Source organism: Rhinolophus ferrumequinum, chromosome 18 (genome assembly GCF_004115265.2).
Source record: "Rhinolophus ferrumequinum isolate MPI-CBG mRhiFer1 chromosome 18, mRhiFer1_v1.p, whole genome shotgun sequence".
In the NCBI taxonomy this organism is placed as follows: Eukaryota; Metazoa; Chordata; class Mammalia; order Chiroptera; family Rhinolophidae; genus Rhinolophus; species Rhinolophus ferrumequinum.
Genome location: NC_046301.1, coordinates 47,915,307 through 47,927,860, shown reverse-complemented (window position 1 = coordinate 47,927,860; position 12,554 = coordinate 47,915,307). Strand labels below are relative to the sequence as shown.

The 12,554-nt window shown below is 54.3% G+C and overlaps 2 protein-coding genes across 2 annotated transcripts; one reads left to right on the top strand and one right to left on the bottom strand.

Annotated features, from left to right (window-relative positions):
* Positions 1 to 3,174: 3,174 nt before the first annotated feature.
* Positions 3,175 to 5,504, top strand: MISP3 (MISP family member 3). Its single transcript, XM_033133473.1, has 3 exons — positions 3,175 to 4,300; positions 4,811 to 4,884; positions 5,129 to 5,504. The coding sequence occupies exons 1-3, from the start codon at positions 3,733 to 3,735 to the stop codon at positions 5,144 to 5,146; spliced, it is 660 nt and encodes a 219-aa protein (XP_032989364.1). The 5' UTR covers positions 3,175 to 3,732; the 3' UTR covers positions 5,147 to 5,504.
* A 3,004-nt stretch (positions 5,505 to 8,508) lies between these two features.
* C18H19orf67 (chromosome 18 C19orf67 homolog) lies at positions 8,509 to 11,438 on the bottom strand. Its single transcript, XM_033135161.1, has 6 exons — positions 11,074 to 11,438; positions 10,258 to 10,402; positions 10,031 to 10,131; positions 9,757 to 9,942; positions 9,273 to 9,407; positions 8,509 to 8,821 (listed from the first exon to the last, which is right to left on the bottom strand). The coding sequence occupies exons 1-6, from the start codon at positions 11,406 to 11,408 to the stop codon at positions 8,647 to 8,649; spliced, it is 1,077 nt and encodes a 358-aa protein (XP_032991052.1). The 5' UTR covers positions 11,409 to 11,438; the 3' UTR covers positions 8,509 to 8,646.
* Positions 11,439 to 12,554: the final 1,116 nt, after the last annotated feature.

The window sequence follows — 12,554 nt, the reverse complement described above, 5'->3', positions numbered from 1 at the left end:
GTCCCAAAAACTCGTTTGCAAGGGTAACAAGAAAGCAGATATATGACTACCAGATTGATGACTATCAGACTGAAAATTTAAAACCTTGTTTCGAATTGGCATAACTATGTTAGCTCATCTGCACCAATAGAAATGCCTTTCCTCTATAATGTAATTGTTCCCCTTCCTTCTCTCACAAACACCCGCTGCCTTTGTCTCCTACTCGGAACACTGTTGGGTTTCTGCCTGAATCTGTGCTTCCAAAATGGCAATTCTTTTAGATCTCAAATAAATGCTTGTTGCTTCTCACTTTGGCCTTTTTTTTTTTGGTTAACAATTTTATTACTGTTAACAATTTATATGTATAATAAATATATAAGCTTCCCTTTGTACTCTTGTCCTGGGTTCCACATTAAGGCAAGACTGTTTTGTTTATATTAATAATTGTGTCTCTCCCAAACTCAAACACGACTTCCAGGTCTGATTTATTTCTTTATTCCCAGCATTGGTGTAGGCCCAGTATCATTCGATAATAATTCTTAAGCAACTGCTATGTGTCAGGCCCTGTTCTAGGCATGGGGGAGTTGGGTATAAAGGTGAGCAAGATAAACCAAAAATGCTGTACCGCAGCTCACTTTCTGGTGTAGGGAAGACAGATAATATACAAAGAAACAAAGGTGATTGGTGATAACTGCAGTATAGGGTGAGTTACAGAAAATAAGAGGGGTAGGGTAATGAGAAGGGCTGTGTATGATGTAGGCTGGATGATCAGGGACCACTTGTCTGAAGAAGTGACATTTGAGCCCAGACCTGAATAGTAGAAGCTCGCCACATAATAAGTCATTCCAAGCAAAAGGAGAGAAAAGGGCAAAGGCCCCGAGATGGGAATGAAGTGGGTGGTTTGAGGGAAGCACGAAGGCTGAACGGAGGAGTGACTGAGGGAGAGAGTGTCAGAAGATGAGAACTGAGAAGTGGGCAGAGCCTTTGGGCTGGGGCAGGAAATTTGGAATTTTCTTCTAAGTTTGAGGGGGAGCCATTGGAGGAAAGTGAAGTGGCTGGGATGAGGGTGGAGCGATGTGAATGAATTCAGAATACGTTTTTGGAGCACAGCCAAAAAATCCAACAACGATTCAATATACAGATGGATTGGAGGGGGCCTGAGGGAAAGGAAGAAATTGAGGCTGACTCCTAAGTTTTGGGCATGAAAACTGGACTGGGTGAGTTGTCATACATAGTGGGGAGGACTAGAGGAAACCAAGAGTTCAGTTTTGAAAGTAGTCAGTTTGATATATCTATTAGACTGAACACTGTTGGCCATGGGTCCAAAACTCAGGGGAGAAGTCAGAGCTAGAGATATAAATTTGGGAGACATCAGCATAGAAGTGGTGTTTAAAGCATGAGATTGGAATTTGTCAGGGTCCCAGAGATTGTGTGCTTAAACTGAGTAATTGATGAGAACCTAATAGAGTTGGTTTACAAAGGTATGGGGAAACAATAAAAGCATTGTGCACACCCTGGGTTAGCAACAGCCAAGAGCTGTTACACCCCTTGGCGTTGGAGAGAGAGAGCTGTGCAGAGCTGCTGCCTGGAGTGGAGGAACACAGCCAACTGCATCCAGCTGAGGGAGGGGGCATGGGATAAATATGTTGACCTCACTCTCCTCTCTCTCATCAGCCAACCCCAATGGAAGCCAGAGGGGTAAAAAGCCTGCTGGTGCAGGTGAACAGAAGTCTGAGAAGGGGTGCGCTGGAGGTAGGAGGAAAACTGGGAGAAGGTGGTATCTCTGGAGACCAAGGAGCTAATGGAGAGGAGGTCAGAGGGGAGCCAGTGACTTGGTCTGACAAATGGAGGTCATCAGCGTCCTTGGATGGAGAAGGCTCAATGGAACGGTGGGACCAAGAGCTGGGTTAGCATGGCCAGAGAGGGGCTAGAGGTGATAAAATGGAGAGGCCACTATACAGACAACTCTTTCCAGAAGTACAGCTTTAATCTTTGTCTCCTCCCAAGTGAGTAGGCACTGTTATCCCCGTATTACAGACAAGAAAACTGAGCCTCAGAGAAGGCTGGCACCTTGCTCAAGTTATGAGACGATGGAACCCAGGTGGGCCCGATTCCAATTAGGCCAATGGGGTCAGAGGAAGGAAGGTCAGATGGTAAGAGTGAGGAGGGTAGTAATTTGAGATTGGGATCCGGGAGAGAGAAGAATGAGAGGGTGGAAAGGGTAGGCAGAGAGTTGAGAGAAGGAATGATCAGTTGGATTATTAGGGTTTCCTGAGGCTGCATAGGCCCCTACTTTTTCTAGGTAATTATATCTTTCTAACAGGTCACCCCAGAATGGTTGGTTGGGGTGGGAGACAGAAAGCAGATTTGGAGAGAGCCGGGGGGAAGAGAGTGGACAATGTCCCTGGGAGTGGGTCGCCTGCGTGAGTGCCAGGATCTGACTCCAGCTGCAGAGAGCTGCTCCTTCCTGCAAGCCTGGATCCTTCTCTGGACCTTCCCAGCCATCTGGGCCCAAGGTGACCGCCTTTCAACTGCAGCCACCCCACACTGTATCTGTTCCTCCCTCTTCCCTCAATCTGGGAATGCGCTTGGACCCGGATGCCTCGCGGACTTTTCCGGGAGGGGCGAGGGGTAGCGGCCTCTGGATGAGAGCGAGCGGTGGCGCAAAGATGGGAGCCTCGCATGACGCCCAGACTCCTGGCGCCCCCTCCAGCCCGAGCTGTGCGCCACAGGGGTGTAACGTGGACCGACAGCCCGGAGGCCAGGGGCGTAGCTGCCCGCTGGCACCCTCTGGGCAAAGCTGGCAAGTCTCCAGAATATCTTCGGGGGACAGACGTCACTACGAGAGGGCCAGTGGTTCAGAGACCCAGCCCGGGGCGCAGCTGGGGCCAAGCCTCCTGGCAATTCCAGGGACGTGGGACCGAAAAAGTGCCAACGTGACGGCCAGTGAGTGAAACGGCACCCAGACCGGCCCCCCAAATAGCGAGCCGAGTCTAGGTAAATCCGGTGCCCTGAGCTGACCCGAGAGACGCCAGTGGACAAAACCGGGTGCCGGACAGAGGCGCTCCCGCCCCGAGGGCGGGGCCAGGGCGGGGCCCGAGTCCTCCGGGCAGGTGCAGGGGGCGGTGCCCGGCCCTGCCCCCAGGGGCTGTTCTTGGAGGCCAGGGGCGGGTCAGAGAAGCGGCCGGTGCGGACAACGCCCTGGAACCCGCGGGCGACGACTGAGGCCACAGGTGCCGCGCAGGGTACCGTGTCCCAGCTGTGGGCATCAAAACTTAAGCTCTAGGAACCCACGCTTCCGAGCTGCTACCAACCCTGGACATCGAGGCCTCCGGGCCTGAGAACGGAGCCCTGGGGTCGTCAGAAGAGAGGGGCCCAGAGCCCCCGGGGTCAGACAGCGAAGTCCCCGGGCCTGTCGCAGAGCAGGACACCGAAGTCCCCAGGCCGGGCGGCGAGGTCCCCGTGCCCTCTGCAGAACAGGGCGCGGAGACCCCCGAGCAAGAGAGCGAAGTCCTCGGGCCATCAACGGGGCAAGACGAAGGGCGCCCCGAGCCGTGCACACCTGGGAGCTTTGAGAGTGCAAGGCCAGGCAGCGACGACTCCGAGCCATCCGAAGCGCTAAGCCCCGGGGTTCCAAGGCAGTGTCCCCCTCAGGGTTCTGAGACCTCCTCCTCTGGGTCAGACTCGGAAGCCCCCCAGCAGCGTTTTCCACTGCGCTCCGAGACTCCCCAACAGCCCCCAGAGGAGCCGCTCATGGAGACGCCCATCGAGCGCGAAATCCGCCGGAGCTGCGAACGTGAGGAAAGCCTGCGTCGGAGCCGGGGCCTGAGCCCAGGCCGCGCGGGCCGCGAACTAGTCGAGCTGCGCGTGCGGCCGGTGCTCAGCTTGCCCGGCCCAGGCCCCGCGCTCCCGCGCGCCTTAGAGCGCGCGCGGGCGGGCGCACAGATGCAGCGAGACATCGAGCGGGAGGCCCACCGGCAGGCGGCGCTGGCGCGCCCCGCGACCCCGGAGCCGCACGTTCGGCCGCCGCCACAGCCGCTGGGCGAGCTCAAGCGCTTCTTCGAGGCCGCGGGCGGGTGCGGCGCCTCGCCGGTTCCAGAGGGCGGCACGGGGCCACAGCGGCTGCCCCAGCCCGGAAGCCGGCCGCGCTCTGCCGTGCAGGGCCGGTGCCCGGTGCTGGCCCGCGCTCCGCCGCCCATGGCGCCGTCGCTGCTGGAGCAGGAGGTGCGCGAGGCGCAGGAGCGCGAGCGGGAGCTGCAACGCCAGAGGCTCAGCGTCTATGGCACCGCCGAGTTCAGAGAGCCCGCGCCGAGCCTCACCGGTAAGCCGCGCACGCCGGGATTCCCAGGGCTCCAGCCGCCCTCACCGACTATCCAACACCAGTGTTCCCTCTTCTGGCCTCCTGGGGGTTTCCCCTGGCTCCCAGACACCTGGGACAACCCCCTCTCAACTTTCCGTTCCATGCCCACCCCTCTGGGCTGCCCATCTCTGTGCTCCACCCCGCCCCCCATTCGGAGGGGTCAACTTCCAGATCCATCCCACCTAAGCTCGTGGTGGGAGAAGGGAGGAGGATTCCAGATGTCTTTCTCTTTGTCGTGTCCCAGAGAACCCTGCCTGGGTTTTGCCACTCTTGGGGTCGTCCTGAATTTTCGGGATCCTACCTCCCCAGTCTGGGTTTGCCTCCCTCCTGCTTCAGAATGGAGGCTCCCGGGGGGAGGAGGGAAGTGAAAGCCTGTGTGTGTTTAAGGGGCGCGGCCGGCCTCCTTTGTCCTGGCCGCCTCCAGCTGGTGAGAGGAGAGGCGACCCTCGCTGAGTGCCCCTTTCCCCGCAGCGATCAGGGGCGACGGAAAGCTGGCGGTGATCTGGCCTCCCCGCAGAAAAGCTTCGGAGAACGGCCTGGAGCAGGTGGGGACCCCTTTCTCCTCGTGCCTCAGGCTCTGGTCACTACCCTACCACCACCACACACCCCTATCCCCGTGTGGCCAGTATGCTGGGCCCAGAAAAGTGTATCCCTGCGCCCCCGGGAAGTCAGTCTAGGCTAAGACCCAAAGTCCCCGGCGCGGCTCGGGGATGAGGAGGCGGCGGTGGTCCTGGGCCCCAAACCGCCCCACCTTGCGCCGGCGTGTCCCGACTGGCCCCCTCTTCCCAGGAGGAGCGGAAGCCTTGAAGTTGGAGCAGGCTAGGACCCCCGGCCGGAAGTAACATTCCCGTCAGAAGACGCGGGCAGGGGCGCCCAAGAGTGCCCTCCAGATCAGCGGAAGGCCTGGAGCGGGGCCAGCGGTCTGCGCCGGGGAAGATGAAATCGACCAGCCCATCATTGAACTTGACTTTGTGAAATTGATCAGTCTTTGCTGTAGAAGTGTTATTCAGCATTGGGAAACACCACCACAACACAGCCAGTGAAACTGTCCTGCCCTTCTCCGCCTAACGGCAAACGGAGCTAGCCTCTCTCTCCTGCCTTGACTGTTAAGAGGACCGGGTCACCGCCTCGGCTGTCCCCACTTCCCAATAAAGTTCCTTCTTTCTGGGCACTGCGGACTGTTTTCTTCTGGGTCTTCTTGGTATGGGGTGGGGCGGGAGAGCGGCAAGCGAAGAAGAAAGCCGCAGGAGGCGCGGGCAGTAATGCGACATGTGCCCTTAACGCCCTGTTCTGGGGCTGAGGGTCTCCCACGGCCCGTCCTGGGTCCTGATGCCCCCTGGCGGCGCGGCCGCGAGCTGCGGCTTTCCGACCAATGAGCTCACACCTCCCTTTCCAGACTTCGTCAACATTTTATTAGTGCAAACGGCATGCCCCGCGCTGGGCGCTGGCTAGACAGAGGTGATAAGAGATTGTTCCTGCCCTCGGGATGTAAACAGCAGCTCCAAAAAAAAAAGTGAAGGTACAAGCTCCTTAGCAGGGCATGGAAGGCCATTTACAACCTTCCCAGAGACTGCAAACCTCACATGTTTAGGGCCCCAGGCAGACAGTAAGGAGAGAGATGGGGTATGCTTGAAAACAAATGCCTCATTTCAACGGGCAGGTAAGTGTCCCTCCGTCTCAGCAGTGCTACCAATGAGTGAGTTAAGTGGTGCCAGAGCTTCTGCTTTCCAAAAGCAACTGGAAACCCAGCTTTTAAAAGAGAAATCTACTAAACTTTAAATAATGTGACTAGGAAACATTTTAAATGGGGAGGGGGATGCAGGAAGCAGCAAGCAGCCCGTCTGCAATGGGGCTTATGGCTGTCAATTGGCAAGGTCTCCCTAATTTCTCTGTCCCAAGACAAGGGGTTCAGGGCCCCCCTGGATGGGATTCAAACGTTCTGTGGACACCCCAAGTTGTAAAACTGTATCGGTGTAATCATATTCTGTGGTTTTAGTGTACCAGTTTCTTAGAGGTGCAATGAGACCCAAAAAATGGTGAGACCCAGGAAACATTTTAGAATCATTGTTTAAACTCCTGAATTTGTCCAACTCTGTATACCATGGATCTAGCAACAGGCTGGAACTTGCACAGGGATAAAAGATGGCTAATGAAGACCGAAAGAATGCTCACAAAGCATTGCACCCCCAGAGCAGCTCAGCCTAAGGACCCTCCCCCTGACCCTGTCATCAGCCCACTGACCACATCATCAGCACACTAATCACATGCTTGACCGTGACTGAGAGGTCTGGAGAGAAAGGCAAGAAAGAGCACTGCCAAGGTGGAAATGGAAACACCCAGAGTCCTTTCTTAATTTCCAGCAGGGCAGATAAGAATTAAGCATGTAACGAGTTGACAGGAGCTTAAGTGTAGACCTGCATTCTCAAACTTTCCTGCAAGTTAAAATCACCTGAGGCACACTTATGACGAGTAAAGCAGAATCTGAGGGAGGCCTTGGCATTCATTGGTAAAGCTCCCCGGGTGCTTCCAACATGGAGCCCAATTTAAGAGCCATAATGTAAAGGCTAGCAGTTCTCAAAGGGTGTTGCCTGGTCCAGCAGTACCAGTATCCCTTGGGAACTCTTTAGAAATGCACATTTTTGGACCTCATCCTAGCCTTGATCAAAACCTCCATGTGATTTTCAGGCATGCCCAAATTGGAGAATCATGGGTGTAGACAGTTCCTGAGCAACAAGACCCAGGAAATCCAGCCTGTTTCCTTCCTCTCCCAGTACTACCATCACACACCGAAATCTTTAGTCTTAAGTGGCCTGTGGATTAGTTTTAAGATGAGACAGTCTAAAGCTGCATGTGGCTAGTCCAGATTGAGATGTGCTATTAAGTGTAAAATACACACATTTCAAAGGACTATAAAAAGGAGATATCAACAATTTCTTATATTGATTATATGTTGAAATAATTTTTGGATACATTGAGTTAAATAAAATATCACTAAAATTAGTCTGATCTCTATTTTTTAAAATGTGGCTACTAGAAAATTTGAAATTACATGTGACTTGCATTGTGGCTCGCTTTATATTTCTATTGAACTGAGTCAGTTTATATAGTTTTACAACTGGCAGAAATCTCACACGGGCTACCTCAAATCAGTGTTAAGGAGCTTCAGAACCCCTTTGAACTCATTCATACGTGGGCTATGGAGTAAAAAATCGTTAATGCAGTCAGAAATTGTCACCAGAAGCCCCCTCCCTCCAAGAACAAGGGTTTTGGACGTCCGTTTTTGTCATCTGTAAACTAGGGCTTATGATAATACTATAGCCAGGGATTAGTAGGTAAGCGAGTTCTTTGCTTAAAAGCATAAAAGCAGGGCTCTAGGTCTCTTCTCCAACTCTGAAAATGCCCGGGGGTGGGTACCAAAAGGCGTCCCTTAGTTTGAACGGTGTAACTTGCAGCTGAGTGACACCGGGTCAGGAAGGACACCTCTCCTCTCGCAAGGACCCAGCTCAGGTCCAGGCTCCGCCACTTCCTCACTGTAGCTTTGGGCAGGTGAATTCACCTCTCTCAACCCAGGTCTCTTCTCCAGTCTAAGGCTGGGGTAAGGCTTTAGAGATCCCAAGTTGTAGTTCTTTGCGGCTCTCCCACCCCGTCTGCGCCCCGGACACAGCGCGGGGTACAGCGACCGGCCCGCTCCTGGACCCAAAAGCTGGAAGAGTAAGATTTGACTTAGGCCCTTAGAAAACTGATCGCGGGCCCTTTCCTGGGGTCCATCGGGAAAATACGTCTTTTACAGTATACAAAAATAACTTCCGGGTCAAAATATGCGATTGGGCGTGGCCCTGGATCCCTTCACCCCCAGCGGGAGTTGAATTTCCCGGCTACCCGAAACTTGAGGTTTTTTGGGTTCCGGTTGTTGACAAGCACCACTACTTCCCTTTTTGCTTCATGTACCCTTCTGCGCATGCCCAGAGCTCTCACCCACCGGTCCTTGGACCACGGTTTTGTTTCCAAAGACTACATTTCCCAGAAGACCGCGCGAGTGGGCGGGGCTTTCTCCCCCAGGGGGTGGGGCGCGGCGCTCCGAGCGGACGCTGAGTCTGTGACCTCTTTTCTTTCTTTTATTTAACGCAAAACTGGTGTGTCCGCACGCTGGGCTCCGCGGCCGGGCTGGACCCGATGTGGACGCGCCAGTTCGGCCTCGCCTCTTGGAAGGTGAGGCCGAGCTGCACTTGGAGAACGATTGAGCCCCTCCCCTGCCCCCTCTCCTGGAGTTTGGAACTGTCAAGCTCCAGCTCTCACACTCTCCAGGTTCAAGACCCCTGCGCAGCCCACGCCGCGGGGTCGGCCGTGCTCGGGGGCCGGGCTGGGCCTGCCTGGCCCGTGAGGATCTGCACCAGCAGGTCGGTGGCCAGCATGTGTGACGGCTCCTCGAAGCCAATGGTCAGCAGCTGCTGGTAGTCCCCAGGCGGCTGCGGGCACAAAATCCTGGGGGCCGGGGACAGACAGGCCTGGACGTGAGCGCCCCCAGCTACTCGGGAGCCCCTCCCCTCGAGTGAGAGGCTGTGGCTGAAAGAGGCTTTGTTTCAGCTGGGGGTGGGAAAAACCCTGGGGGAAAGTGGTTTCCTTGTTGATGAGAAGCCTAGAGGGTGATGGCTCTGGGAAGTTGAACAACTTAGCCCTGACCTGGCCAATTAGCTAGCTGGGTGTCTTGGGCAGGTAACTTAACCTCTCTGAGCACCTGTTTCTTTCATTGTAAAATGGGGCTATTACTATAGACCTCAATGGTTTGTTACATGAGTCTGCATAAAGCAGGGTACAATAAAATGCTGTTGTTATTACCAAGGGAAACAGTGTTGGGGGAGGTAGATGGACTTTGGTGGGGTTCAGCCCCTTTCTCCAGAGCCCAGGCCCACCTTGCCATCGCCGTAGCTCCTACCAAGAATAAAGGTCATCCTTTGCTGGTCCTAGGGGCACCCATCGCCCGATCGACCACAGCTTCTGAATCTGGGGGCACGAGTTGGCTGGACTCTTGCCTGTGTCTTCCCACGTATCTCGATAGCACAGGAAGTAGCTGGGAGGGGAAGGGGCAGAAATTAAGAGTGAGCAGTTTCCTAGCTTCTACTGAGGGCTTTAATTTTGGAGGTGAGGTGGAAACTCATCAGAAATTGCCTTCAAGTTCTCAGGTAGGGATGTGACTCAACACTGAGGCCTTTTCTCCCTGCCAGCTTAGCTTACTTTTAAGATGAGTACTTTTATTTTGATTGGGGGATGCGTTTTTTTTTTTTTTTTTTTTTTAATGTGGGGATGGCCTTTCCTTGGTTTCCTGATTGGCTTTCCACACTTTGATGGTCATGGTTCAGAGGCCCATATTGGCATTCTGCATAGGTGGGGGGGGCTTTGATTCAGGTAAGGGAACTCACTAATCCACATGGGAGTCTTGCCCCTGTCCTCCGGGCTCTGAGGTGGTTTCCAGGTTCCAGCGCATCTTCTTATAGAGGTACCGGGGGAAGCGGCTGGCAGTGTAGGCAGCAGGGGCACAGTATCTGAAGATGGACACCTCGTGGGAAGGACTGATGGAGAACCTCCCGCAGAAGAAACAGGAGATGCTGGCAGGAGATGGGAGAATGGCAAAGGAGGCTGAGCCCTGGACTTCTCCACCACCACCACCACCATCCCTGTCTCCTACCATTTTACCTTAGGGGGTCAGTTTCCTCCAGGTCCACGAACCCAAAGGAGGCATACATGAGCACCAGCTGTTCCAGGCGCAGTGTCAGCTGTTGAGAGATCTCTAACAGCTGCATGGAAGAGGGGGCATCATGAGATTAGCTGGTCTGCCAGGATCACCCCCCCCGGCCCTCCCCATCCTCCAGGCCTAAAAGATGAAGAAAGGGGCATGGCGTCTAGGAAATCGCCCCACACACCCCCTTTCGGACCAGCTCCTGCAGAGCTCCATAGATGGGGGGCATGCTCCGTGCAGCTGCCTCCAGGTACAGGAAGTAAGGCTCACACATCTTTAAGAAGGTGGGCATAGCCTTTGCCAGCTGTTCCTTCTGCACTTGGTCCCTGCTGAAAGGAGAAGGGGGGGTCTCTCATTCCCTTTCCCCCATTTCTCCCATTCTGTTTCTGGCCTGGACCTCCGTTGCAACCTCCCCCCCACCCCCCCAATGCCAGGCCTTTATCAGAGCATCTTCCAGGACAACCTGCATCACAACCATTTGGAACACTTGTTAAAATGCTGACACCTGAGTCCTACTACTACTGCCTTTGACTCAAGATTCTCTGCAGGGTGGAGCTGAGAAATCTAGAAAAATCCCAATGGATGCTGAAATGTGAGAATCACAGTCCCTTTTCTCCTGGGTTGGGAATCACATTCTGCTTTGGGCTCCCAAACTTATAGCCAGCAGGCCAAATCTGGCTCAGATAGGTTTTTTATTTAGCCTGCCCAGGGTCCAAAACTTAAGCCATCAGTTAAAAACTGGAGGAAAAAAAGTCCTAGAGATTTGGCAACCCAGAGCCCACATAATAGCAGGCGCTCCCTAACCTCAAATTGTTCACAGCCCTCAGCACTTTCAAATTGGATTCCTAATCAGCTAGCTTCATTTACTGTCTTTGGCTCCTAATGCTTTTAAGTTTACAACCCTGGTGTGTGCCACCCGCCTATCCAGTCACGCTTCTTTCTGTCTCCTGTTTCCTCATCCTCCTTATCCACGGGGACCTGGGACCCTGTCCAGCATCACCTGTAGATTAAGTAGCTTTGGAAATCATCTGCCTTTTTGAGCAGGTAGTGGAGCTGTTCGGTGATGGGGCTGAACATGGTGTCCAAGGATAGGCGAGAAGGTACGGGCCCCCGGCCTGGGGCCAGAGGCTCGGGGGTAGGAGTAGAGGGGGAGGACTTCAGCAGCTGCTCCTGGACATCCTCTTGCTGAGCCTTGGCTGGGTCCCCAGGTTGGCCAGGGGGCGTCGACCACGAGGGGTCTCCACAGGGCTCTGCTCCAGGTTCGAAGTCGTCTGGGGGCTGCGTTTCCGTAGGGCCCCGGGGGAGCGGCCCCAAGAACCACTGCTCGGTGGCCATCCTGGGGGCTGGAGGCAGGGATTAGAGCTCTTTAAGCCTCCACCACTCCCGTTGGCCGCGGGTTCGACCCCGCCCCGGGAACTCGGGATTTACCTGGGCTGGGAGCGCAGCCCAGGCCAACTCTCCCCTACCTCGACCTCTTTGCGGGCGGCGCACAGCGCAGAGGGAGTTTGCCTGTTTTGAATTTCAACACGCGGGAGGGGCGTGCCGCTCGCGTCGGCGCTGACTGCCCGCGGGGCCCTGGGTACACGCGCGCTCCTGCAGCCCAGCCCGCGGGGGCGACCTGAACTGGCACTGGAGCGGCCACGTCCTGGGGGTGGAGGTCCGGGGGCCAGCGCCTTTATCTCTTCGAGGCGGTTTCCTAGAGAGGAAGGGTCTCTACCGCGCGTGGAAACCCTGGAGGGCAGGAATATAGAGATAGCCGCCCACCCCTCATCAGCAGTCTCTTTTTGTGCCAGGAATCTGTATTTTAAAAACTAATGGAGTTAAGAAATGGCATTAGAACTTAGCAGGTACTTAATGCTGTAGTAGTTACTACTAGTAATAAAATTCTTCACCTGGAAAAATTTTCCCATCCCATGATCTCATTTGATGACCCAATCCCTTGTTCCTTTTATGAAGAGGACTGTGGGGCTTGGAGATTTCTGCCATGGGCCCAGAACAGATCCCTGCTCCCAATAATTCTTTGCAGCACATAAACGCTGTCAGATATATATATATATACATATAAAACCTACCTATATATATATATAAAACCTACCAAGCCAAATACATTAATTATAAAGAACCTGGGTAAATGCTCAGAGGTGTTGGACGCCACCCTGTGTGTCCCTGAGCAAGAATCTGCTGTGCAGAGCCAGCTGCCTTGTCTGTAAAGTGGGTTTTTACACACACTGTCTCATGGAGCTACGGAGAGAACCCAGAAAATGCTCATAAAGCTGAGTGAACTTTGACGTTTGAGCACCTACTGCGTGCCCAGCCACTGTTCTGGGCATGGCGACGTGACAGAATTAAGTAAATATTCTGGCCCTCCTGGAGCAGTCACTCCTGGCTATGAGGTAGCTAGCTCCATTCACTACCTGTCTCCTTCCAAGAATTCTCTCCTAACCTGACTCTCCCAGGAGGCTGGTGTGGCTCTTCAATGCC

Coding starts and splice junctions, on each gene's coding strand:
- MISP3 (XM_033133473.1), top strand. CDS start 3,733: ATGGAGACGCCCATCGAGCGCGAAATCCGCCGGAGCTGCGAACGTGAG. Junction 4,301..4,810: donor GCCCGCGCCGAGCCTCACCG/GTAAGCCGCGCA, acceptor CTTTCCCCGCAG/CGATCAGGGGCGACGGAAAG.
- C18H19orf67 (XM_033135161.1), bottom strand. CDS start 11,408: ATGGCCACCGAGCAGTGGTTCTTGGGGCCGCTCCCCCGGGGCCCTACG. Junction 10,132..10,257: donor AGGAGCTGGTCCGAAAGGGG/GTGTGTGGGGCG, acceptor TCTTCCATGCAG/CTGTTAGAGATCTCTCAACA. Junction 9,943..10,030: donor GAGGAAACTGACCCCCTAAG/GTAAAATGGTAG, acceptor ATCTCCTGCCAG/CATCTCCTGTTTCTTCTGCG.